Source organism: Akanthomyces muscarius, chromosome 6 (assembly GCF_028009165.1).
Source record: "Akanthomyces muscarius strain Ve6 chromosome 6, whole genome shotgun sequence".
NCBI lineage: Eukaryota > Fungi > Ascomycota > Sordariomycetes > Hypocreales > Cordycipitaceae > Akanthomyces > Akanthomyces muscarius.
In genome coordinates, this window is record NC_079246.1 from 24,179 (window position 1) to 51,350 (window position 27,172).

The following is a 27,172-nucleotide window of genomic DNA, read 5'->3' on the forward strand; positions in this document are numbered from 1 at the left end:
TATCTTACTTATTATGCCTTTATATTACGCCTATAAATCCACCTCTATTTATAACTTAAATAGCTATTTAGCCTATATAGATACCTTATATTAGTTAATCTTAAATATAGTAGGTAACTTAATATAGTATAAATAGTATATCTTATATACCTCCTCTAACACTTAATTATATTACTCTATTATATATTATAATAATATCTTATCCTTATTTAGGTTTTTAGTAAACTATTATAACTCCTCTACTTATAACCCCTTTAAATACTAGGTCTAACTAATACGCTATAACTATAAACTAGTAGTGTTCTTAGTGTCTAACTCCTCTATATACCGTATAGTCTAGCTGTCTTTAAAACACTACTCCTATATATTATCCTATATATCTAATTTAGCTACTATAGTAGCTATATAATTATAGCCCTCCTTATTCTTTAAATAGTTAATTAATTAGTTTAAAATAATACTACTTTTTACCTCACCTATAGCTTATACCTTAAACTAACTACTAGTAGTATAGTTATAAAATAATTACTAATACTATACCCTACTAGTCTATAATAATAAATATAGTTATTACTTCTTAGCCTTAATATTACTACCCTTCTTCTAATTATTAACCTAACTATACTACTTATAGTAATATACTTATATATATATAATCTATTAAATTACTTTACTATATACCCTATATTATAACCTATTAGGGGTAGGCGGCTTAATATATAGAATAGCTATCTTATTATATAGTAATAGATAATTCTATAATTCGCCCTAACTTTTAATTAATTAGGGAATTTTTTAGACTTCTTAAATAATATCCTTTTACTTACTTACTAGTATAAATAGGTATTATTTATATAAATATATATATAATTTATTCTAAATAACTAGCTATTAGTATTTATAATAAAATATAAATAGGAACTCTAGATTATATATAAATAGCTCTATACTAGGTTAGATAATATTAGGCTATTTAACCCTAAATATATAAACTAGCAGTATTAACGCTAGGCTTCCTCTACTTACTCCTATACCTAGCTACTCTAGTAGGTCCCACTTCTTGCCTAAATAGGCTTTTACTAGTAAACTTTAGTTACCTATCTAGTATATAAATAATATTATCTAATTCTACTATAATTTCTATACTATATACTATAACCCTATTACTATATTATGGCTTTTTATAGTATTTTACTAGCCTCTATTATAAAAACCCCTTTAACTATATCTACACCCCTTTTTTAACTATATCTACTCACCCTGTTTTTTATAGGTCTAAATTTTTAGTGTACGTTTTAACCACGTATACTACCTATAGTCGTCGTATTAGTGATAGTAATAGTGATAGTGATAGTTTATCGCTATATAAGTGATAGACTTTAAAGTTATAAATAAGCTAATTAGTAAGTACTAATAGGCTAAAAAAATAAGACTATAAACTAAAAGATCTTTTTTTATATAAAATATAAGAGATTTAAAATAGTAAATAGATATAAATAGTTAAGTAAAGGATAAAATATAGACTTATAGTTATTATAAAATAAGGGTTAAAATATATAGTTAGTAATATAGTATATATAGTTAGACTAGATATAATATATATACTTATATTATAGATATAGAAACTAATAAGGAAGAGGATTCTAATTAGTTTTAGATATTTTTTAATAGTATAGTTAAACTATTTATAATTAAAGGTTAATAGGTTAGTAGAGGTATATTACTCACTTATTTACACTACTTACTTATTAACTATATTATATAAAAAAATACTAATAATAATTTTAATAAGTTAAATAATGAAAATAAAAAGTTATATTAAACTAATTTTTTAAATAAGTTTTAAAATACTTATAAAGTTATAAAAAATATTAACTTATTTATATAAAAGTTTAACAAAATAATTTTAAAGTTATTTTATATTATATTCTTTTTAAAGAATAATTAATTAAATTAATTAAATTAAATAAAGTAAATTTAAATCTTATTATTATATTACTATTTTACTAAAATTATATTAATAATATAATTAGCACTTTTATTATAGTACTAATAAAGTAAGCTATATTAATAAAACTAAAACTAAAACTATTATAGGGCTAGAGTTAGGTATCTACCCTTCAGCCTGATTTGCAAACTCAGGACACGTAAGCCCTCCACTAGAGCGGAGTATAGTGTTGCGCTATATCGCGAAAATATTTTTTGATTTAGCCGTCCTAAAAGATTACAATCTATCAGCAACCCTTTTATCTGGAGAATATTATCAGCCTAAGTAAAAGCAAACGCTATTCAAAATAATGACCCCAGCCGAGACTGTGCCGGCGTCGCTGTTACGCCTGCCATGGGAGATTCGCAGCGTCATCCTCATTGACGCCTTGGAGTTCCAGCTGCGACGCGAGCCCATCTTTGATAGGAAGTTTATGCGGAGCCGCGTTCGCTTAGGGAATCTTTTCGATGAGAGACATCCTAAAGCCACCAATATCTACATTGAAAAACCCGGGACTTGGCCGCTAGCTCTGTCAGCCAGGGCCTTACAGGCAACAAACCGGCAGCTGCGCGACGAGGTCACTCTTCTAATCAACGAGACGTTCAAGACGGGCAAGGCAAGGGCTGCATTTATCCTTGACATGATGATCGTCAAAGATATAGGCGTGTTCCCTACGTGGCTGTGTTTCCCATACAAGACGAAGCGCATACTCAGCCTGCGCGTGAATCTGCGCATTATACGACCCGACCCGACGGCCGTGCCCGTAGAATGGGCTGAGCTGGCGCGCTATCCAGCAAATATTCATCCCCGCTGGGGCGAGCTCAAGCCGTCCACCTTTTGGAACTTCTTTGCTGTCCTGGCCTTGATATCGCTGAGCCGCCTCCGTTATGAACCAGCGGTTGATGAGACAGGCATCAAACCTGCAGCGGCACCGACAAACAAGCACATGACCAGAGTGTTGGATGCCTACCTCGTACCAATGGAAGCGACGCCGTACGTTGTGGACCAGTTGCATCTCGACTTTAAGCCGACCGAGTACAGACCAGACGGAAGACCTATTGTTCCCGGCTTGGAAGACAAGTCAAGAAACGGCCCCTTCTACAAGCAAGGGTATATGCAGTTCGGCCGCGAAGTGTTCCATGACGATACTGATTATTCCGATTCTTGGGAAACTCATGAGCTTAATTTGAAAGAGAAAGCGGCAGGGCGGGTTGCAAGCGGCCAACTACTACATCACGTCTGGGAGTGCATTCCGAGAATTACAGACTACAAAGAGGAGGAAGATGAGCTTGCTTTGTACCAGTACGCGTTGGCGAATAGCGTAGGCGAGGTGACGTACTCTCCGCCCGTCGGGCCTCCGCCCGTTGTGAATACCATGTACATGATGTACAAGAATACGGAGAGTTGGATTTCATCGTACGAGTGCGACGGCGACTGGCGGACAATGAACATCTCCAAGGCAATTGCCAAGGAGGAGGCGAGCGAAGACCCGGCTCGGGGCTACATAGCGATACTGCAGCTGGCGAAGCGGAGGAGAGCCCTGGGGTGGCAGGCTCAGTTTGACTTGGAGTACGAAACGTTTGAAAAAGCCAGGCGGGAAAAGGACAAGCAGCCGTGAGTGTACTACTGTGAGAAACTAGCGTTTTGCGGCGGAGAGTGTAGTGTGCACAAATACGAACAACTCTAAAATTAACTGAAAAGTAAATAAAATTGAATAACACAAATTACACTATAGACTTGACGCAAATTAAATCTGGCATGATTCCGTTCTTTACTTGGAGCACGTCTTGCCTAAAAAGTCCTGCATCTTATCGTCGAGCTGCTTGATCGTCTTGCCCGATTTTTTAATTAGCGCGGCATCCATGCCGCGCCTGGCCGCCGCGGCATCTTTGTAGCCCTTGCTTGTTTTGAGAAAGGCGGCGTCGGTGACGATACCGATGATGTCCATAAAGGCGTTTTCCGGGTGCTCAATCATGTCTTTGATGCCGAGGGCCGTGTTGCCGAGAAATCCGAGCCCCGTGGCCATACCCTTAAAGAAAAGGAGCTCGGGCGTGAACTCGTCAATGAAGGGTATAAACATGAAGACGATGCCGAGGATCTCCTCGATGAAGGCGTCGTGCTTTTGTTTGCGAATCCTCTGGCCCATCGCCTTGGCCGTCTTCATCGACTCGATCGACTGCGCCATCATGAAGACGGGCAGACTCAGCGCCTGGCCAATGTCGCTGATGCTGCCGTTGTACTCGCCCAGCCCCAACTGGAATTGACGCGCACGCAGCTGGTTGTCCAGGTCGTACATCTTGGGCTTCGAGTTGACGATGACTGTCTTGGGGTTGGGCACGTCAAAAGTGGACTTAGCGCCAGGGAAAGAGAAGCGGCGCTCGCCAACGTGGCCGCAGCGCTTCTGCAGCTTGTGCTTGTGCGTACTTGCCTCGTCGCCGTCAGGTTTATGGCCATCTCCACCTGAAGCTGAAGCGATGTCACGACGCTTATTGGGGTTGCCTATTCCGTTTCCGGGATGGAATCCTCCGGCGCCGCCGGCGCCACCGATGCACCCGTTGCCGCCAAAGTCGTGGTCCACAAACGTGACCCAGTCCTTGGGGATACTATATGTCTTGTTGAGCTCATCGTAGAAGCCGTTGGCATCACGTAGCGTGTACTTCATGTCAAATGTGTCGTAAAAGGATAGGTCCAGGAAGCTAAAGGGACACTGCTTGGTCGTGTCTTGCCCATCCAGTGTGATGGTGCAGTCAAAGTACTTGTTGCCCGGGCCGCCTGTGTCGTCTCTGGTCGCAGGCTGAGAAACAAACTTTTGGATGACCGCGTCGGTCGAGTCGCGGAAGGCCCCGGCGTAGTCGTCCCAGACATCGTCATAACCCTTGTTGGCGTCGTCATACGCGGCCAGGGACGTTTCGAGACTGTTGGCCAGCGTAGGAACGACGTAGTATGCCGCGCACTCGTCCGGGAAGGAGCCCTGCGCTGCGACCAAAGCTTCCATGTCATCAAAGTCCTTTGTGAGATCGCAAATAGGTTGGCCGGTGCAGCCGGGCGTCTCGTCGTCGCAGACGATAACGTTGCGGGCGCTCGCGTCCCCCCAGACCGCCAAAGCGCTCCAGAAGGGATGGGCGTTAGCCTGTGTGTTAGGCTTGGCCTCCTCGATAGCGCCATCAGCGTCGCTAATCATCTCGACAGCGCCAATCGTTACTAGGTTAAAGATCCAAAGCCCGCCGTTATCGCCTTGGTTAAAGATAAGCCGCTGCTGGCAGTCTTGCGCGTCGACACAGACAGACTGGTCGTAGGCGTCAAACCACGAGTACAGGCCGGCGCCAGCGACAGTGACGTTGCTGACTTGGTTGAACATGACAGCCCACGAGAAGTCACACTGCAACGCGCTTCCCCCGCAGCTTTCGGCAAACGTCGGATCATTATTGAAGACGCCGAGCGAGTCCTTAAAGGGCCCTGGCGATGAGGATGAATCTGTGTACTGAAAGTAGGGCGACTCGGTCTGGATCATGCCAGCAAAGACGCTCGATGTGTTGAAGAAGTTATACTGGTATAGCATGCTATGCTCTGATGCCGTTCCGTACAGCCATGTAGGGCCGACGGCAGCCTCGATTAGGAAGCCGCGGGCGACGGCGACGGTCACCATTGTGTTCTGTGGGTCATCGAGGTCGTGGTCGGCAACCCAGCCCCAGATATTCTCAAAGTAGCCATTGGCCTTAGGCGTAACGTGTAGTAGCATCGATGCAGCCACGCACGCAGAAGGAATGGTAGTGACCTTAGGGCAGTCTGCCAAAGAAAGTTCTGCGCCAAACAACGTTATACACCGGTCCATAACATATATATATATATAAAGAAAAAGAAAAATAATAACTTACTTGAACCATATGCTCCGCCAACACGAAAGTGCGCATCAAACATGCCTACAGAACCCTGGTCATTAGCAGCCACATTCCACTCCATGAGAACAAGGCCTGGGAGAGACCCAATCGACGTGAAAAGCATGTCGGAAATCTCTACAGTCCCGCGGTCGCCAGCGTTGCCAACCTTGACCATAGGCTGTGGCTTCTTTATATCATTAAAGAAGGAACCCTTAGCTACAATCTGCGACCATACTTCACCAGTGATAAGCGCGTAGGCGGGGACGTTAATAGTACCCGTGACAATGTAGGAGCCGGCAGGGAAGTAGATTAGCTTTTTGGCCGAGGCCATGCCCATGACGGTGTTGATAGCGACCGTATCATCAGTGACGCCGTCGCCCTTGGCGCCATGGTCCTTGACGTTGATTATGTCGCCGAGGCCCATGTCCTCGTACTGCGGACGCTTCTTGATAAAGTAGGGCTTCCTGACGTACATGGTCGCAAACTGGTTGAGGAGGTTTTGGGACGGGGCATCCACGTCGACACTGCCAAGCCGTCATATTAGCCTCATCTTTGCCTACCATTGGCTGGGGGCTGGCATTAATTTTCTGGCGCAAAGAGCTCCAGATTTCGTCCTACATACCTGTAGTTGCCCATTGCCTGGCCGCCAATCTTGACGTTGCCGACTACGACGTGGTCAATGTTGTCTCCGGGCGGAAGCTGCACAGCAGAGCCGTCGGTGGCGCTGATCATGGTGTCTACCTGCGCCATGTGGATGTTATCGAGCTGGATGATGGTCGACTCCTTGATATCTTTTTTGAGCAGACTTGTCTTGATGCCCGTCTTTGTCTGAAACAGCGAGTCCATGACGTAGATGGAGCCCGTAGGCGTTGTGGAGGCGCCGTCTGGCTCCGGGCTGAGCAGACTGAAGCCGGTGGGCGCCCCCGAGAGGTAGAGCCCATACCAGGTCCAGCCCCAGTCCCAAATGAGGGCGATGCAGCTGTCCGTCTGCCCAGATATCTCAAAATCGCGCACTGTGTACTGCTGGTTACCGCCGTCTGTGCATTTTGCACCTGTTAGTCTTCTTTTTTCACCATAGCTGGCACCATACGAGTCTTGTTCACCACAACTCGGACTATGCAAGAAAAGAAGAAGGAATTGTCACTTACAGATGCCGTATTTGCCGCCACTGATAAAGACGTCGGACATGAAGCCACCGCTGCCGTTCTCGGTAAACAGGCCCATCTGCGTGCTGCCCGCGTCAGAGGAGGCGTAGATGTGAACGTTAGTCATGGACGTGGCCTGGGCAACCTGCCAGTGGAACGCGGCCGCCTTATCTGTCGCCGTCTGCCTGATGTCGACGATAAGGTTGCGCACCTGGCGGTAAAAGTTGGACTGCTCAATGTACCATTCGCCACCGCTCTGGTTAGGGATGTAGACGTCGCTCTGGATGGCACCAAGCCCGACAAAGTCCTTGCTGGTAATGATCTTGGGCACATCGTTGGGCTACAAGATGAAAAACAGAACGTTAGCCTCGGATGCTGTAGACAGACGAATATATACACGCTTTGCGTATCAGTTGGTTAGGTTACACACGTTTCCGACGAGCTGAGAGTAGTACATGGCATTGATGGGCGTAGAAATGAGATACTTTCCTGGCGGGAAGTAAATGAGGGTGCCCTTGACGGATGACGAGAGGCAGCCCTCGCCGCAGTTGCCACCGTAAGAAATAGCAGCATTGATGGCCTCGGTATCGTCGTGGACGCCATCTCCCTTTGCGCCACCGGCAAAAATGGGATCCGTCACGTCGCGAAACACCGGCCACGTGCTGTTGGATCCCATAGGCGCCAAGCCGGTGTGCTTAATGTCCTGCAGCCAGTACGGCGTCGAGACGCGCGCCTTCAAGCTATTGCTGCTACTGCTGCTGCCCGCTTGCGGCTTGGACTTGAGGTACTTGGGCTGTGGGTAGTCGAGCCCCGTCTTGTTGGCGTTGAGCTTGGCCTGGTGTTCGGCGACGAGAGCAGCGGCCTTGCGCAGGGCGGGCGTCAGCGTCGGGGCGGGCGGGCCAGCGCTGGCTGCTCGCTTACCGCGCGCTGCTTGTGCAGCTGGCGAGTCCCTAGATATTTCCTCGTTGCGCTTAGGGTTAGCGACACGGTGTGCATTGTAGTCGCCCTGCTGCTTAGAGGCGTCTTGGACCAGCTTGAGGGCTTCGGCCAGGCCTGCTGCGTCTTGTGCTGTAGAGTTAAGACCGCGGGGCCAGACAGCTCTGGACTGGAAATCAGCGGCAGAATGGGAGCTGTCGAAGCTATTGGAGTCAGGGCAGGATACGGAAGCGCCGTGGCTTGAGGATGTTGTCGCTGCCGTGACTTGGGCCAGGCTGGCAAGAGAGAGGCAAAGAAGCCATGCTCCCGCTGCAGCAACCATTGTGAGCTGAACAACGAAGCTGGGGAATAACAAACAAGTGAATAATGAATGGCTTGGCAGGCAAGGGAAAAAGTTGGAAGGAAGAGCCAAGAGCGAGAGAATAGTGCATGTACTACGTAGTAAGATCCATTTCCCCAAATCCCCGCTCGTCATGTGTCCAAGGTCTACATTAAGCAGCAGTTACTTTTAAGACCTTTTGACCCAGCTCCGAATACTAGATCAAATGGCTGTGTAAATCCTGAAATGGATCAGGCTGCTATTCAATACCACTCCGCCGCTCTAGTCTAAAGGCTCGAGCCAGGCTCCAATGCCGAGGCTGCAGGGGGGGCGTGTGCGTTAGACAGACAATTAACGGCCGTGGGGCAAGTATCGCGCCAACATTATTTCAAGGTGGTATACGGCAGTGGAGTCAGGTTGGAGTGAGTAAGGCAAGGATGTTCGGCCCGCATTGTCTCCAGCTCCATGTATCCATTCTCGGCCGAGCTTCCGCATTCGTTCCTGCGTTGCGTCGCCTACAGCCCAGCCCTGGAAGAACGGCTCCCACCTGATTCGGCAGGTTCTTTCTCGCGGGGCTTGGCCATTCACGGCAACTGGCCCAAATTGCCTAATATCCAACATAATGGAGGATTCTTGACCATGTTGCAGCGGAGGCTCGGCCCGTCTCCTGACGAATCCCCTCGGTCGTATCTATCGTATCAGTAAGCATTTACTACGATGAGTTACTTCGTCGGCGATCTCGTTAACGCGAGCAGCAACCAGTAAGGAAAGAAAATCACGAGTCACGAGACGGCTTGATGCTACGTAGTAGAGTGGGCAAGATCCATCTCATTTGCGTTTGCTATTCTCTTTCCCGGCCCTAAGCTTAGCTTCCAACTAGGCTGCTGTTGCCACTCACCACCCTGCGTTTGGCTGCACCTGTTCTTGTTATCCAGACATATTGTCTTTTTGCTTCTTCTTGGGCACTCTGCGTCATCTTTGTCTTTCCTGCAACAGCCAAGATGCGTATTCTACTTTTCTTGGCCTTGGCCACGGCCGTCGTCGCTCTGTTCGATGCCATCATTTGGGAAGCAGAGGGCTTTTACAAAGCCTATCTAATGGAAAGGATGCTCTACCCAGAGGAAGAACACAAATGGGTCATCTGTCCTGAGTGTACGTATATAACCCTATTGTATTTTTTTTTCTACACTGCCACACACACTTATATATATACATCCGGATTTTATGCTGACATGAGGCAGGCAAATCTGGGATAACTACAGATGCCTTCCGGGCTGAGCTCCGGGCTCTTGGGCTTCCGGAGAACACGGCCAACATTGCTGAATTCATATCTACCATTGGCACGCAGCAGCTGGCCCATTTTGGGCACCCTCACGGCGGCATACTCGAAGCTAGGTGGAAGACGATGAATTATCGAATGATTGACTTGCTCGAGGAGATGCGCCGTTTGCGTCAGGAGCTGGACGTCTATACCTTTTTGTTCTCGGGGCAAAGGTTGCTCAAGTCGGATCTGCTGCCCGAGTCGGTGATAGCGAAAGGGGAAATTGACCTGCCAACGATGCAAGATCTCGTGATGAAGCGTGTCGAGCAGTGCCGGCAGGCGGCCAAGGGCTTGGTGTTGGGGGCCATCGAGCGTCTGGTGTCGGAGCGTATCGACGCGCTTATAGTGGAAAACATGTACCGCAACAGCGATCAGGCACGCTTCAAAAGGGCGTGGTATGCCTCGGAGCTCAGCATCGGCCCCCCTCCGAAGCGGTTCGACGTGATCACGACGCCCGAGCACGTCGTCTTCCCCGACGGCACCGTGCCGCAGCCCGATCCCCTGAACAGGCGTCCGGGCATTGAGACGTGGGACGCCATCGACCAGGACGCTACGCTCGCACAGGGCGGCCACAGTCCTCTGGCCGTAGCGCGGCGCAAGGCGGATGCGAAAAAAGCCAGCGGGTACGGAAAGTCGACCAAGAGCAGCCCCGTGGCCCAGGACCACCAGGCTGTTATCGAGAAGAATCTTGAGAGCATAAAGTGGCATCAAAAACCCCCTGGCGAGTACTTTGCGTGCCGGAAGAAGGGGTCAAAACGCAGCTTCCTGTTGATCAACTACTGAGACCTGTGACATGTCACGTTTTCAAGACGGCTAAGGAAAGGACATGACCGCGCCAGCGATTTCGCGATGGGGCTGAGCTGAGAAGGGACATGGATACTTGCGCAACGCGGATGTTGCACAGATGGTACAAAGATTACGCATTAAGTTTTGCTACTCTTTATTTATAAAACCTTCTAGCCATCGCTTATTCACTGGAGTGCGGTATATAATGTGAAAAATGGACCTAGACCAGTAAAAGCATACTCCTAACATTTAATGTTTCATAACATTCATTCATAGTATTTTAATTGGTGCGACTTAGTATGCTTGTGCCCCGTCTAATATATCTATGTTGTTTCCTTGACAGTGTACGCAAATCGCACCAGATACAGTTGATGGAGGCAATAGGGTTAGGGCTAGCTTATATCGAAGAAGCTCCCGCATTACATCGACTGAGGTAAAGAAGAAGGTCACATGCAAATACGAAGGGCAGCTAGCACCACGTATATAGTATTGACGGCTTCGGCTTTGACCACGCAGGTTGAAAGACGGTTGGTGGCGGTCCACGGTTCCGACGGCGGGCCAAGAGCTTGCCTCGATCTAGCAACGCATGCCGCTCACATTCCGCTCGCACAGGGCGCGGCTCAATTTTCACCCTACTACGCCGTAACAGGTGGCTCAGTCAGCACCACCAATTTCCACCATCTGCATGGTAAGATTTGGCTCCTGCGGCGCGGATTCCCGAAAGAGAAGGCCGCATCGAAAACAAGGCTGCGGGTGGAGCTGGACCCCGTGCAATACCAGTCGCGTAGGCACCCGGCCGGGCCGATTTTTATGGAGCGAAGAATGATTTTCAGGCACAAAATGAACGAGCGCCTTGGCGGCGATGGGCTCCGCCAGCCGAGTCACGCGAGCAGCGGGCCGATGAAACGAAAGAGGGAATGTGCGTATGACCGAGTAGTACATGTGTAAGAGGCGGCAGCGGGCCGGAGATGACGGACATGGATGAGGAGTTGATATCCACGCCGGTTGCGAGTCGAGCTTAACTCCTATCGCTGAGCCGAGGCTTGCTTGAGGCAGTTGCACCGGCGCAGGTTGGTGAGTACTACGTAACATACGAGTCCCGCATCCCGCATCCCGCCTTGGTTGCCGTCTGCTGTTCAGCTTTGTGCTCGTGCCCTCGCTCATCTCCTTTTCACTACACTGTCGACAGCATCGCGAGAACTCTTCTCGCCCTCTTTGGCCCCGTGCTGTTGTATTTCCAGTCGCACTATTGCAGTCGCAAGGACATCACAATAGCAATGGCCCTTTCCTTTATCAAGCTGGTCGGCCTCGTGCTCGCAGCGTCATGCACCGCCGCTGCTGATGGTTCTCTTCAAGAAAGACAGCTTCACAGCTTGCCCGACCAAGGCTCAAGCTCGTCGTCCATTGCCACCACCACATCGTCATCCTCCTCCACCATCACCCGCGGCCCCTCCACCATGAAGAAACAGGCCGGGCCCCTCCGCTGGGAGCTGACGACCGTGTTCACGCAGCCCGACGAGTGTGAGGGCGGCATCACGCAGTACGCCGGCGACCTGTCGACGCTGGGCTACTGGCTCAACATCCCGCACCCGGCGCCCGGCCTCACGCTGACGTCGTGCTTCCCGCCGGCCCTAGTTGCCAGCGCTACGGCTTCTGTCGACCAGCCGCCGTACAGCCAGCTCGTCTGCCCGTACCGCTGGCAGGCGGTTGACTTTAATTCGACGTACCGCGTCTGCTGCCCGCACGACTACCGCATCTACGCACCTGCCATGGTCGGAGCCTCTACGCTGCCCGACCGCCCCGGGCTCGGCGCCTGGTGCACGTCGTGGGTTCAGGCCGGCAAGTTTGCTTTGCTGACCGTCTACGATAATGCTGGAGGGTCGTCGGTCGTCGAGACGACGCTGGGCGACGGCGAGAACTGGCTTGTCCAGGCCACGGCCTTTGACGGCACCATTGCCACAAATGTGCCTACGAGCACGACCACGAGCTCAACCTCCACGCCAAAGTCTACCGATGTGACAACTAGGCCGACGAAAACGACAACGACGAGGGCTGCTACTACTACTACTACGACCACTCCAGCTACCACCTCGAGCGCCGGGTACTCTGGCCCGACGGCGCTTGGCGCCATGCCTTCGTGCGGTGTAATTTTATTTCTCTTCTACTGCTTTTTTTTCTAACCGTCTGCTAATGGGCGCAGCAAACTTGCATCGGCAATATGCTTAACAAGTACAAGGAGCTGGGCTGCGGCCCCTTGGACATAGCCTGCGCATGCCGCGCTCCCAACTTCAACTATGGTGTCCGCGACTGCGCTACGGCCGCATGTACGGCAGACGAGGCCAGGACCGTCATTTCTTTTGAGACGTCGTACTGGTGCCCGTCATATATGGCTACTGGCACGAACTCGCCCAAGCCCACGCCCACGCCCACGGCCATTTCCCAGCTTCCCACCTGCGGTGTAAGTTTTATTCCCTTTCCCATTTGAAGCAGAGGTTTCCCATCTGAACAAGAGGCTCTTCCTCTAAACAAGTGGAAGCAAATGCTAACACCATTCATCATGCAGCAAACATGCATGAACAACATGATCGGCCAGTACACCGAACTCGGCTGCCACTATCAGGACCCAGCCTGCTTGTGCAAGAATGCCAACTTTGGCTATGGCGTAAGAGACTGCGCTAACGGTGCCTGTGGCTCAAATGTCGCCAGCACCGTCATCGCGTTTGAGAGCGCCTACTGCTCCAGCGCCGCGGCCACGCCTACGCCGGTTGCCTTCCACGTCGACTCGCGATACCATAACGACTGCACCGGTGACACGTCTAACAGCAACGATGTCATGATGTACCAAGAAGGCCTGTGCATTAACACCAACTGCCAGGTCGCGTCGCTTAACCTCGCCGCCGTGGGCAACTGCCCCGACGGCGAGATCCAGATTAGCTACTGGGAGCAGCCCGACTGCCAGGGCAAGTGGTTCGGCTACGGCTACGCCAAGCGGGGAACGTGCCGACCGCTGTGGACAGATGGCTGGAAGTTCAAGGCGCTGCATCTACGCTGTGCCAAGCAGGCGGGTGACTGCGTGTCTACGGGCGAATGTACGGCAGACCCTGAGCCGTCTCAAAACGTATGTTAGACTAGCCAGTTTGTAGCGAGTAAAAGCGGTGGAATATAACCCTAAGCAATAAAGCCACTGAAATTTAATCACTGCGAAGGGTAATATTACCTTAGTCATCTCGGTGCTGTATCCTAAATTAGCCCCATTAGCTCTCCGCCTTCGTTTCGCCCTTAGTAATTATATAGCAGTATAAAACTACTATGACTCTACTAATTAAATGTGCGAAAATGAAATCTATATAAAAGTAACACATATTTCCCTTAACCCGCTTCTCACTATAAAATATATTTCACTCTATCCTTTATTAATGCTTCTTAGATACTAGTATTATCTAGTATAACTATTATAAATCTATTCCCTACTAATAATAATTCACTCTAACCTATTTAATAGGGACTAGAGCCTAATCTAGCTAGATAAAGACACTATAGTGTTATATAAGCGCGCTATTACTAACTAGCATCTATTACGGATAAGGAGTGGAGAGTAACTAATAACTTACTATTTCTAGAAGATAAGGACTATATTGTTTAAGAAACCTGTAGTCTATCTATAGTGGAGCTTTTAATAGCGGCTACATCGCCTAGCGCCGCGGAGACACTGTCTTTACTAGAGACGTAGATTATCCTATTAAGCCACGTTATTAACGGTCCTATAAAGATGCCTGATAAGTGTTGGCATATAAGCCCTAAGGACTATAAGCTATAAGATGAGGCTAAAAAGGCGACTAAGTTAGAGTAATAGGTGGCAGCTAAGAAGAATGCCAGGGCCGCTTGTAAGTGATAGACGACCGCCTACAACTAAGCTGAGAAAGCTATCCCGCCTAGGGACTATAAAATTATACTATTTAGTATATACATGCTGTAGTAGTAGCGTGCTATAGAGAAAGCGGCCTCCTTAAGTATTAGGCTGGTGTTATTCTTCTTGGATTAACTGGCGTGGCCGCCTATAAGGCGGAGATTAATAGGTGTATATAGGAAGGCCTTACTGTGATGTGCCCTAAGACACACCTAGAGGTATAGAGGCGATTTACCTTATATTAGATTGAAGGCGGTGGATAGTGGAGAGATTTAGGCTAAGTTTAGGGCCCTGCTAAACTTACCGCCTAGTATCCGATCTAACTTGCTCTTCTACGTTAATAACACTAGCCTGCGTTTAAAAGATACACCTAAGCCCTTTATTTTACTTTATAAGCCACATATATTACTAGATCCGCTTAAGGTTAACATCTAGTATATATATCTAACGCTCTTTATACGACTAACCTAGCGAGACTTTTCTGCTAAGGAGGTGTGCGCATAGCTATTTAAGACAGACCCTAATTTAAGGGGTCTTCACTTAGCCGTATCTCAAGCTAAAGCTAAAGATGATATATTATGATTCTAGGAATATAAACACTCAGTAAAGCTATATACTAACTTATAAAAATACTCTATATAACTACTCTAATATTAAGGTATTACTTTTATAACCGTATGGTAGCGGGGAGTGGAAGAGTTGTTTAGGTATGTGATATAGAGTAATTTTGGATGCGTCATTATTCCAGTTCTTCGCAGTGAAGTTGTACCCGTACCATCTATCAAATACATCTAACTCACAGTCTTTCAACACCATCTCTTTATAATTGCGGCTCGAAGCCTGATATTCTTACAGTAAAGATACCCCTAGTTATACTGGTAATTTGATTGGACATTATGGTTTATTCGCGAAAGGCGGAGAGATCTTTATATAGCCACATGCCATAATATGTATGTTATTGAGATGTCCGCGACCACTTTGAGGCCCCTTGGGCATTAGCACTAGTTTCGGCTGGTATGGTAGGAGCTCTATTTGCTATATTGGTTAGGAGGTTTATTGAACTATAGCCTTGCAAGACACCTCAACTAGCCTCGCCAGGCCAACTTGCTACTAGGTTTCTGATCGCGGAGGCGTGTCTTACTCTTCCGCCTCTTCTCCTTTCTCGGCGTTCTCATATTCGACGTCTTCCTCCGTCCTTAACGACGGTATGGAACGAATAGCCCAGCGTTCCTGTACATAGGCGGTCGCAGGAGGCTTCGCCTTTGCGAGAGCATTCTGTCTTTTTTCAGCCGCCTCGAAGTCCGCGGCTGCAGTGGCCTCTTGCTTCCGAGGATTGCTAAATCCTGTCCAGCGATACAGGTGGCAGAAGATGGCATGGCTGCTCGCGTCGTCCCCGCCCCAGCTCTCTCGTTTCGCCATCGCCCCAAATTTCTCCGCTGCCCAGCGATCCTCCTCCAGTGCCATGAACCAAACGTTCGACATCCTGTGCCAGTTTAATCGGTATTCCTCAGTGACAGGGGGCCCAAACGGCATGGAGCTATTGAACTTTTCGCGCAGCGGGTTGAAGAGCTGCGGCCACGTGTTGCTATCTAATGTTCCCGGCACGGAAAAGGTGGTGAGCGTAATGACTCGGTGGAAATTTTCAATACTCATCTCATGACAGTCTTTTAGGAGCAGGAATCGAGAGCCCATAGGCGATAACGTAATACCGTCGTCTAGAGTGAGCTGCTGTATCTCGGCGCTAGGTGTTGTCAAAGCGGGGGTGTTCTTTGACTCGGGGAGGTTGCGTACGAATTCGGCGCAAGCTGGTGAGGATTAGAAGGCTTTGAAATGCTGCAATAAGCTCCAGTCTATTTATCACATTGTGGTTACTATTAGTGAAAAATATCTACCTGAAATTTTTCCATAAAACAAATGACCTATAATTCACAGGATTGCCAAATTATAGCATACCAATAATATAAACGGCCTGCTCAGGGTCATCAATCAGCCGCCCCATTCGCATACTATGGGCGCCTTCAACGCCCTCAAGTGGTCCAGCGTGGGGATCGCAACCCTCCTCCGCAGGCCAGGCAGGCCACTCCTGGTCGAGAGGCAGGTAAAACCTGGTCAGGGTTATGAGCGCCCGGATGCTCCGGCGGGCTGTTTGCCTAATGCGTGCCATGATGCCGGGGGAGTTGATTAGCGGGAGAAACACTGGGATGAGGCAGAAAGCCGTAGTGGATAGGGGTAATGCTGTTGCGTGAAGACGCAGTGCGAGGCGCTAGCTTTTTATAGTCGTCACTTATCTCTTATACTAAGTTATAAGTGATCTAGGCCTAATCTAACTAAGCTACTTATAAACTAGTAGTAGTAGTATTAGTAGTAGTAGTGTATAGTCTACTAAAATATAAGTATTAGATATTAAAGGATAGATTCTAAAATATATAAAGAGTTTATAGCTAATTTACTTAAAAAAGAATACTTTATACACTTACTTATTTACTTATTTACTATAAAAGATTTAAGCTTTACTTACTTTTAAGAATTAATATTTATATTATAATAAGATAATATAGTTAATAAGTGAGTCGCCTAGATAAGTAAGTCACCCACTCTACCTAGTTTTTAGTACCTTATATTTTAGTACTTTTATTCCTTAATAATAATTTATAGAAATCCTTTTAAAAGAGGTAGATATTATTCTTACCTTTTAAGCTCTTAAAAAAGATCTAAAACTAAGTTATAAAAAAACTATATTAATTTATAATATACCTTAAATAACTATCTATAACTAATATAATAGCTAAGTATAATAATAACTTATTTACTAAGTTATAGTAGGTCTGTTTTTTAGAGAGTAAGTTAGGCTTAAAGCTATAAGGTAGTATATTAAGTAGTATTATAGGCGTTTATTAAGAGTAGAACTCTTAATAGTAAAACTATTATTTAGATTAATTAATAGAGATTTAAACTATCTAGACTAGTTATAGTCTTTCTTCTTTTTATATAGTAGTTTATCTCTTTATTATATTTTCTAGATTAGTTCTTTTATAACTAATTCTTTAATTAGTGTTCCTTACTAATTATTCGCTCTATTTAGTCTACTAAGTGCTAGCTTAGTAGGATCTACTAATCTAGTTGGTTATATAACTATATATCTTAATTAGGCAGAGTGTAGGCGCCTTTTATCCAGGCTATTAGCCTAGCCGCCCTAGGCCACCTTTATATTACTTTTTATTATTTATAATACTAAGTTATATAATATAACTTTATACTTAATTTAAAAAATAAACTTACTAATTTAAAAGAGAGTATTATAATAAAATATATTCTTTAGTTAGATTTATAAGTACTTCTTATTTAGTATATAAATATAAAAGATATAATATAGTTAATAAGTGAGTTACTTAGATAAGTAAGTTACTTATATTCCCTAGCCCTTTACCCTTTAACTATTAATAACTTAACTATAATATAAAGAAATATCTAAAATTAATTAAAATCCTCTTTCTTACTAATATCTATATTTATAATATAAGTATATATTATAACTAATATAGTTTATAAGTAAGTAGGCTATCTAAGTAAGTAAGCCACCTTTTAGGACCTTATAATAAAAAATATACTTTAATAAACTAAAATAAAATCTAATTAATAGAAATTAATTATAATTATCTAAAAAAGTGATTTTTATTACCTTTTTATATATTCTAAAATTATAACTAATTTTACTATAATTATTATAATACTAATAATATAACTTAAACTATATTAATTAACTTAGACTTTAAGACTTATTATATTTTCTTTTACTTTTCTTTTATAACTAAATAGCTAAATTTTTACTAGCCTTTAAAGTAAAAGATCTTTTAGTCTATAAGTGTTTTTTTTTTATATTAATACTAAGAAAGTTATATATTTATTACCTTTAACTTATTAATTTATTCTTATATTAATACTATCTATTATATTACTTTTATTATATACTTTAATAACTAAATAATATTTATAATAATTTTACTTAAAAAGCTACTTTAATAAATCCTTATCTTTTTTTTAATATATTCTATTTAAAATAAAGCCTTTATTAGGTTATTAAGGGTTTTTAAAAATTAGGGAAGTTTTTAACTATTAGTAATATTAAAAGGTAATAAAGTCTATATCTTTATATTAAACTATAAAGTAATATATTTTAAATTAAAAAGATAAACCTTAATACTTTAAAAACTATTAAAGATATTTAATTTAATTATAAAAGCTTTATATAATAAGTAAATTATAAAGAGAAATTCTTTTTTAATAATAGAAGTAATTTTAATATATATTAGATTATTAATTATATTATTAATATAGTTTATAAGTAAGTAGACTACCTTTTAGGACCTTATAATAAAAGATATACTTTAATAAACTAAAATAAAATCTAGTTAATAGAAATTAATTATAATTATTTAAGAAAGTGATTTTTATTACCTTTTTATATATCTTAGAATTATAGCTAACTTTACTATAATTACTATAATACTAATAGTATAGTTTAGGCTATATTAATAAACCTAAACTTTTAGACTTATTATATTTTCTTTTACTTTTCTTTTATAACTAAATAGTTAAATTTTTACTAGTCTTTAAAGTAAGAGATCTTCTAATCTATAAGTGTTTTTTTTATATATATTAGTACTAAGAAAGTTATATATTTACTACCTCTAGCTTATTAATTTATTCTTATATTAGTACTATTTATTATATTACTTTTATTATATACTTTAATAACTAAAAGATATTTATAATAATTTTACTTAAAGAGCTACTCTAATAGATTCTTATCCTTTTTTTAATATATTCTATTTAAGATAGAGCCTCTATTAGATTATTATAGGTTTTTAGAAGTTAGGGAAGTTCTTAACTATTAGTAGTATTAAGAGATAATAGAGTTTATAACTTTATATTAAACTATAAAATAATATATTTTAGATTAAAAGGATATATCTTAATACCTTAAAAACTACTAAGAATATTTAATTTAGTTATAAAAGCTTTATATATTAAGTAAACTATAAGGAGAAATTCTTTTTTAATAATATAAATAACTTTAATATATATTAGATTATTAATTATATTATATATATATATTTTAATAGCTAAAAATAGGTAATATCTAATAGTTAGAGTATATATAATAAATAAGTAAGTAAATATAATATAATTATATTATTTACTTTATAATATAACTTAAAATCTATAAAGTAATAGCTTTTATACCTATTAAGGATTAATAGCTTATATTTACTAATTCTTTTAGTTTTTATATATAAATTAAAATACTTAAACTATTTTAAATACTTCTTATTTATAATCTATCTATTTTTAGTAATAAAAATAGCTTAATTATAAAATAAAAGGTTATTTTTATATTAAAAAGAAAGATAGGTTTTACTTATAATAATAATAAATAGAGGAATAATAATATTAGCTATATTAATATACTTTATTATTATTATCTAAATATAATTTCCTTATTATATTTTCTAACCTTTTTAATATCTTTTTATCTTTATAATAACTATTTTAAATAATATTTAGCCTATTATAAAGCCTATTTTATTAAAGTTATAAATCTCCCCCTTTTATATACTATAAAATATAATAATATTTTCTAGTAGTTAAAACTAGTCTTAATATTATTTTAGATCTTTATATTAAACTCTTTAATAGTTAATTTAATATAATAAATATATAATAAGTTCTAAATATTACCTAATAAAGTTTATAAACTAGTACCTTTTAACTAGAATATTATATTTAAGCTCTAATAGGTAGTTAGTTATAATTTCTATATTATATAAGTAAAATAATTAAGATTATATATTTAGATTAAGAATATACTAAATAAAAAGATCTTTTTTTTATTTATTAATTTTTAAAAATATATTATTATATTAGTTTAGTTTAGGTATTCTTATTAATAATATATTAGTATTATTTATAATATATTATAAATATAAGTTATACTTTAAAATAATAATATAAGGTCTTTTTTTAAAGTTTTAAGGGTATTAATAATATCTTTTTTATTTAAAGTTAAAACTATTTTATCTTATTAAGTTAATAGAGTTTAAATATAGTTAATTAAAAAATAATATAAAGTGGCCTACTTATTTAAGTAGCCTACTTACTTATAAACTATACTATATATATATTTTAATAGCTAAAAAGAAATAATATCTAATAGTTAGAGTATATATAATAAATAAGTAAATATATATAATATAATTATATTATTTACTTTATAATATAGCTTAAAATTTATAAAGTAATAACTTTTATATCTATTAAGAATTAATAGCTTATATTTACTAATTCTTTTAGTTTTTATATATAAATTAAAATATTTAAACTATTTTAAACACTTTTTATTTATTATTTATTTATTTTTAGTAATAGAAATAGCTTAATTATAAGGTAAAAAGCTATTTTTATACTAAAAAGAGAGATAGGTTTTATTTATAATAATACTAAATAGAGAAATAATAATACTAACTATACTAATATACTTTATTATTATTACCTAAATATAATTTCCTTATTATATTTTCTAACCTTTTTAATATCTTTTTATATTTATAATAACTATTTTAAATAATATTTAGTTTATTATAAAACCTATCTTATTAAAGTTTTAAATCTCTCCCTTTTATATATTATATTTTATAATAATATTTTCTATAAGTTAAAACTAGTCTTAATATTACTTTAAATCTTTATATTAAACTCTTTAATAATTAGTTTAATATAATAAATATATAATAAGTTTTAAGTATTACCTAATAAAGTTTATAAACTAATATTTTCTAATTAGAATATTATATTTAAGCTCTAATAGATAGTTAGTTATAACTTTTATATTATATAAATAAAATAGTTAAGATTATATATCTAAATTAAGGATATATTAAATAAAAAGATCTTTTTTATTTATTTATTAATTTTTAAGAGTATATTATTATATTAGCTTAATTTAGTTATTCTTATTAATAATATATTAATATAGTTTATAAGTAAGTAGACTATTTAAATAAGTAAACTATTTTATATTATTTTTTAATTAACTATATTTAAACTCTATTAACTTAATAGGATAAAATAGTTTTAACTTTAAATAAAAAAGATATTATTAATACCCTTAAAGCTTTAAAAAAGACTTTATACTATTACTTTAAAGTATAACTTATATCTATAATATATTATAAATAATACTAATATATTATAAATAAGAATAACTAAACTAAATTAATATAATAATATACTTTTAAAAATTAATAAATAAAAAAGAAGATCTTTTTATTTAGTATATTTTTAATTTAACTATATAATCTTAGTTATCTTACTTATATAATATAAAAGTTATAATTAACTACCTACTAAAACTTAAATATAATATTTTAGTTAAGAAATACTAGTTTATAAACTTTATTAAGTAATATTTAGAACTTATTATATATTTATTATATTAAATTAATTATTAAAAAGTCTAATATAAAGATTTAAAGTAATATTAAGACTAGTTTTAACTTATAGAAAATACTATTATAAAATATAATATATAAAAAAGGGAGATTTATAACTTTAATAAGATAGACTTTATAATAGACTAGTTAAATATTATTTAAAATAGTTATTATAGGTATAGAAAGATATTAAAAAGGTTAGAAAATATAATAAGGAAATTATATTTAAATAATAATAATAAAGTATATTAATATAATTAATATTATTATTTCTCTATTTATTATTATTATAAATAAAACCTATCTTTCCTTTTAATATAAAAATAGTCTCTTATCTTATAATTAGACTATTTTTATTACTAAAAATAGATAGACTATAAATAAAAAATACTTAAAATAGTTTAAATATTTTAATTTATATATAAAAACTAAAAGAATTAATAAATATAAGCTATTAATTCTTAATAGGTATAAAAGCTATTACTTTATAGATTTTAAGTTATATTATAAGATAAATAATATAATTATATTATATGTACTTACTTATTTATTATATATACTCTAACTATTAGATATTACCTATTTTTAGTTATTAATATATATATATAATAATATAATTAATAGTTAAATATATATTAAGATTATTTATATTACTAAAAAAGAATTTTTCCTTATAATTTACTTAATATATAAAACTTTTATAACTAAATTAAATATTTTTAGTAGTTTTTAAAGTACTAAGATTTATCTTTTTAATTTAAAATATATTATTTTATAGTTAAATATAAAGTTATAAACTCTATTACTTCCTAATATTACTAATAATTAAGAACTTCCCTAACTTCTAAAAACCCCTAATAACCTAATAAAGACTCTATCTTAAATAGAATATATTAAAAAAAGAATAAAGATCTATTAGAGTAGCTTTTTAAGTAAAATTATTATAAATATCTCTTAATTATTATAGTATATAATAAAAGTAATATAATAAAGAGTATTAATATAAGAATAAATTAATAAGTTAAAAATAATAAATATATAACTTTTTTAGTACTAATATATAAAAAGAAAACACTTATAGACTAAAAGATCTCTTACTTTAAAGGCTAGTAAATATTTAGTTATTTAGTTATAAAAAAAAGGTAAAAAAAGATATAATAAGTCTAAAAGTCTAGATCTATTAATATAGTTTAAATTATACTATTAGTACTATAATAATTATAATAAAATTAGTTATAATTTTAAAATATAAAAAAAGGTAATAGAAATTACTTTTTTAGATAATTATAATTAATTTTTATTAATTAGATTTTATTTTAACTTATTAAAATATATTTTTTATTATAAGGTCCTAAAAGGTAGCCTACTTATTTAGATAGCCTACTTACTTATAAACTATATTAGTATTATTTATAGTATATTATAAATATAAGTTATACTTTAAAGTGATAATATAAGGTCTTTTTTTAAAGCCTTAAAGGTATTAATAATATTTTTTTTATTTAAAGTTAAAACTATTTTATCCTATTAAGTTAATAGAGTTTAAATATAATTAATTAAAAAATAATATAAAGTAGCCTACTTATTTAAATAGCTTACTTACTTATAAACTATATTAATTTAGTTATATATATTATATTACTAACTATATATTTTAACCTTTATTTTATAATAAATATAAGTTTATCTTTTATCTTTTATTTAACTATTTATATCTATTTACTTTTTTAAATCTCCTATATTTTATATAAAAAAGGATTTTTTAATTTATAGCTTTATTTTTCTAGCCTATTAGTACTTACTAATTAGCTTATTTATAACTTTAAAGCTTTATATTTAAGTATATAAAAATATAATTTTATATATAATAATTATTATACCTTTTTTAAAACTATTAAATATATTAAGACTTTTAGTTAAAAAGTTATTTAGATAATTAGTAATTTATTTTTTTAAAATTAAAGACTATAAAACTACTTTATTTATTATATTTAGTATTTAAAAGACCTAAAATCTAGCTAATCTTAAATATAAGTTTAAAAGACTTAATATTATAAACTTAAATTTTAAGATAAAAATAACCTTTTTAGGATTAAAAAGGGTAATTTTAGTACTTTAAAAACTACCTTAAATATTTTCTTTTATAATAGACTTATTAAAAGTATTAAAAAATATAAAAAAGAAATCTTTTTTAATAATATATATAATATTAGCTTTTATAAGATCTTTAATTTATTACTTATAAGTCTTTTTTAGTAAATTAAAATAGTTAATATTTAAAGATTAGAGTATATAAGAAGAATATATAGGTATATAGAGAGTAATAATATTTTCTTTTAGTAAAAAAGCTTAAAAGTAGTTAAGTAATAACTTTTATAACTATCTAAAATTAAAAGGTAATAACTACCCTCTTTTTAATCTTTTATATATTTATTAAAATACTTAATCTAATCTATATTAATTTTATTTATTATTTAGCTATTTAAACTTATATTAATATACTAATCTAAAAGTAGGTATTTATTTTTATACTAAAATCTAAAGTATTTTTAACTCTTTATTATTATATATAATAGTACTATTAAGCTTTAAGAATTTACTATTTAAATTATAATAACTTATTTCTTATTATAAAACTATATTATTTTTACTTTTTTAATTTAATTAAAACTTATAATAACTATTTTTATTATAATAAAACCTATTAAAAATCTAATCTTATTAAAGTTTTAAATATTAGACTTTATAATATTATATTTTATAATTATATTCTTTAAAAGTATAAACTAACTATAAATAATAGTTAAATCTTTATATTTAGCCCTTTAATAATTATATTTTTATTAAAAATATATAATAAACTTTAATTATTATTATATAAGATATTTTACTTAATATACTCTAATATATTTAATATTATACTTAATAAATAGTTAATTTATTATATCTTTTATATTTATATACTAAAAGAGAAGTTTTTATAAATTTAGTTAAAAAATATATTTTATTATAACTCTCTTTTTTAAATTAATAAGTTTTTTAAATTAAATATAGAGTTATATTATATAACTTAACTATTATATTAATTATAAATAGTTATTTAAGGTATATTATAGATTAATATAGTCTTTTTATAATTTAATTTTAAGTCTTTTTTAAGAGCTTAAAAGGTAAAAATAATACCTACCTTTTTTAAAAGGATTTCTATAAATTATTATTAAATAATAAAAGTATTATAATAAAAGGTATTAAAAACTAAATAGAGTGGGCGACTCGCTTATCTTAACGACTTATATATTAACTATATTATTAGGTAAAAAACCTTATATAATAATAATTAAAACTTATTATATATTTTTAATAAAGATATAATTATTAGAGAGCTAAATATAAAGATCTAATTATTATTTATAGTTAGTTAATACTCTTAGAGAATATAATTATAAAATATAATATTATAAAGTCTAATATTTATAACTTTAATAAGACTAGATTTCTAATAAGCTTTATTATAATAGGAATAGTTATTATAAGCTCTAAGTAGGTTAGAAAAGAAAAAGTAGTATAGCTTAGTAATAGGGAATAGGTTATTATAGTTTAGTAAATTTATAGGGAAGTGTTGTTAATATTAGGATTTTCTTCTAGGAGGGTGGTTTCTTTAATAACTAGTAATTTTAGTACTATTACCTAATCTAATCTAATATCTCTATAGTAGCAGCTAGGAGTACTACCTCACTAAGAGTATATTCCTAACTTATTATCTATAAAAATTAAAGAATATTCTATATATTATAGTTCTAAAAGCTATTTATATAGTTATATTATAATAAGTTATACAAGATATTATTTAGTTACTCCTATAATCCTTTATATTTCTAACTCTAAGCCTATATAAGCCCGCATAGAAGGGTTTTCCACTGTGCCTTTTTCTTTTGTCTGGTAGATCGATGAGCCTTGAGATTAATACCATCGTCTTCAGCGTTCGTATCCGTATGTCGGCCTGGAGTAGAAACGTCCTTGTACGTAGCGATAGCGGACAGATCGAGTGCGAAATCGCCATCCTGCTCGTCGAAAAAACTGCGACAAAGCAATGTCGTTAGTAAAAGCATTCCGGATAGAATCATGTTCACATTTATCAAGCCCGCTTCTTCAACTACCAATTTAACATTCGCGTTAATACATACCTCCTCATCATTAGTCCCAAGCGTTTGATGTTACCACGGTCTAGCGGCTTAGCATCCGGCTTATCTCGGCCACGATACGTCGCCTTAAACACCTTCCATGGCAGCTTGATTTCGCCCGGCTGCTCTGCAGCAAACTCAGCCTCCCAACTGATGGAGCTTGTTTCCCTGCCGTCCATACGCGGCGACAGAAGCTCGTCTTTGAGCGTCAGAACATAGCGCTTGCCATCAGGCTTATGCTGTCCCGCGACGATGATAAGGATGCCTTCATAGCTGGATAGATCGAGCGTCAGCTCGCCGCGGCTATGCTGGGAGGCAAAACCTGCGCCACCGAGTGTAGAGGTATCAAGATGGCCGTTGAAGCTTGCGTGGGTCTTGTCGGCATCAGAGACTGAGAGATACGACTGGCTTGAACCACCACGGACGCGGTCATCGGACGTTGTCCAGAGTGCGGAATCCCATGTCCTAATAAGGAAAACACCGCGTGGGCAGTAAATTAGCTATCAAGCCTCCTTATTTGATCTGTTTCCAAGCATAATATGGCTGAGACGTTTGCGGGAAGATGCTGGGATTGGTGCAACAAAATACCATTTTACAAGGCATGGTGGCCTGCGGAAGTGGTGGTGTGCGAAGTATTGGCTTGATTCACCCGACGGACTTGACATACTGGTTGCCTCCATAGAGGTAGTGAATATCGAGAGGCACAGTTACTCTGCGCTGGGCAGATTGATGTGATGGCATCTTCTTCCAGCCGATGCAAAAGTTGTGATTTGTTGTAGGTGTAGAGTTGAAGCTGATTTCATCTGATCTGCTGAGGATCCACTCTATAAGTACCTAGAGCAAGCTACTGAATACCCGCTTGACCGATTGCTTGTAATGTAGCTGACATTATATTATTTTTATTGCTTTTTGCAGATTTCCACGGAGCGCTTTTATTGCATCCAAGTAAATGCACTTGCTAGTGACCTTGCATAGCTTTTGCTTTCAATTGCAGTGGCGGGCTCACTTGTGACCCTCCGCCAATGACGTAAGGGCGTCCCGGCTTCCCCTACTGTCAGTCGGGGCTTGCCCACAGCGACAGTAATAGCGCTCGCTTGACAGGTACAGGCAGCTGTGCGCGGCCAGTGACCGACCGAGTGGGAGCGCCCAGCTGCCTTATCCCTTACCCAAGTCCTCGGTTTTCCCATCCATGCAATAAGTCAAACTTCTTCAACTTGTCCCA

At 37.4% G+C, this 27,172-nt stretch overlaps 7 protein-coding genes across 8 annotated transcripts; 3 read left to right on the forward strand and 4 right to left on the reverse strand.

Annotated features, from left to right (window-relative positions):
• Window positions 1-2,297: 2,297 nt before the first annotated feature.
• LMH87_000001 (uncharacterized protein) lies at window positions 2,298-3,605 on the forward strand (the record flags this gene model as incomplete). Its single annotated transcript, XM_056197835.1, has 2 exons — window positions 2,298-2,980; window positions 3,029-3,605. The coding sequence occupies 2 exons, from the start codon at window positions 2,298-2,300 to the stop codon at window positions 3,603-3,605; spliced, it is 1,260 nt and encodes a 419-aa protein (XP_056054845.1).
• Window positions 3,606-3,758: 153 nt separating this feature from the next.
• LMH87_000002 (uncharacterized protein) lies at window positions 3,759-8,268 on the reverse strand (the record flags this gene model as incomplete). Its single annotated transcript, XM_056197836.1, has 5 exons — window positions 3,759-5,788; window positions 5,863-6,389; window positions 6,488-6,902; window positions 7,014-7,350; window positions 7,441-8,268. The coding sequence occupies 5 exons, from the start codon at window positions 8,266-8,268 to the stop codon at window positions 3,759-3,761; spliced, it is 4,137 nt and encodes a 1,378-aa protein (XP_056054846.1).
• A 998-nt stretch (window positions 8,269-9,266) lies between these two features.
• LMH87_000003 (uncharacterized protein) lies at window positions 9,267-10,369 on the forward strand (the record flags this gene model as incomplete). The annotated part of the gene is made up of 2 exons (XM_056197837.1): window positions 9,267-9,417; window positions 9,507-10,369. The coding sequence occupies 2 exons, from the start codon at window positions 9,267-9,269 to the stop codon at window positions 10,367-10,369; spliced, it is 1,014 nt and encodes a 337-aa protein (XP_056054847.1).
• A 1,280-nt stretch (window positions 10,370-11,649) lies between these two features.
• Window positions 11,650-13,499, forward strand: LMH87_000004 (uncharacterized protein; the record flags this gene model as incomplete). Its single annotated transcript, XM_056197838.1, has 3 exons — window positions 11,650-12,516; window positions 12,573-12,830; window positions 12,936-13,499. 3 exons carry the CDS (start codon window positions 11,650-11,652, stop codon window positions 13,497-13,499), a joined length of 1,689 nt encoding a protein of 562 aa, XP_056054848.1.
• Window positions 13,500-15,416: 1,917 nt separating this feature from the next.
• On the reverse strand, window positions 15,417-15,971 carry LMH87_000005 (uncharacterized protein; the record flags this gene model as incomplete). 2 transcript variants are annotated; one of them, XM_056197839.1, is made up of 1 exon in its annotated part: window positions 15,417-15,971. In XM_056197839.1, the coding sequence occupies one exon, from the start codon at window positions 15,969-15,971 to the stop codon at window positions 15,417-15,419; it is 555 nt and encodes a 184-aa protein (XP_056054850.1). The 2 variants fall into 2 exon arrangements, with proteins under 2 accessions (XP_056054850.1, XP_056054849.1); XM_056197840.1 differs by having other exon boundaries at window positions 15,417-15,812.
• Window positions 15,972-16,094: 123 nt separating this feature from the next.
• LMH87_000006 (uncharacterized protein) lies at window positions 16,095-16,443 on the reverse strand (the record flags this gene model as incomplete). Its single annotated transcript, XM_056197841.1, has 2 exons — window positions 16,095-16,129; window positions 16,233-16,443. The coding sequence occupies 2 exons, from the start codon at window positions 16,441-16,443 to the stop codon at window positions 16,095-16,097; spliced, it is 246 nt and encodes an 81-aa protein (XP_056054851.1).
• Window positions 16,444-25,656: 9,213 nt separating this feature from the next.
• LMH87_000007 (uncharacterized protein) lies at window positions 25,657-26,691 on the reverse strand (the record flags this gene model as incomplete). Its single annotated transcript, XM_056197843.1, has 3 exons — window positions 25,657-25,846; window positions 25,954-26,415; window positions 26,618-26,691. The coding sequence occupies 3 exons, from the start codon at window positions 26,689-26,691 to the stop codon at window positions 25,657-25,659; spliced, it is 726 nt and encodes a 241-aa protein (XP_056054852.1).
• Window positions 26,692-27,172: the final 481 nt, after the last annotated feature.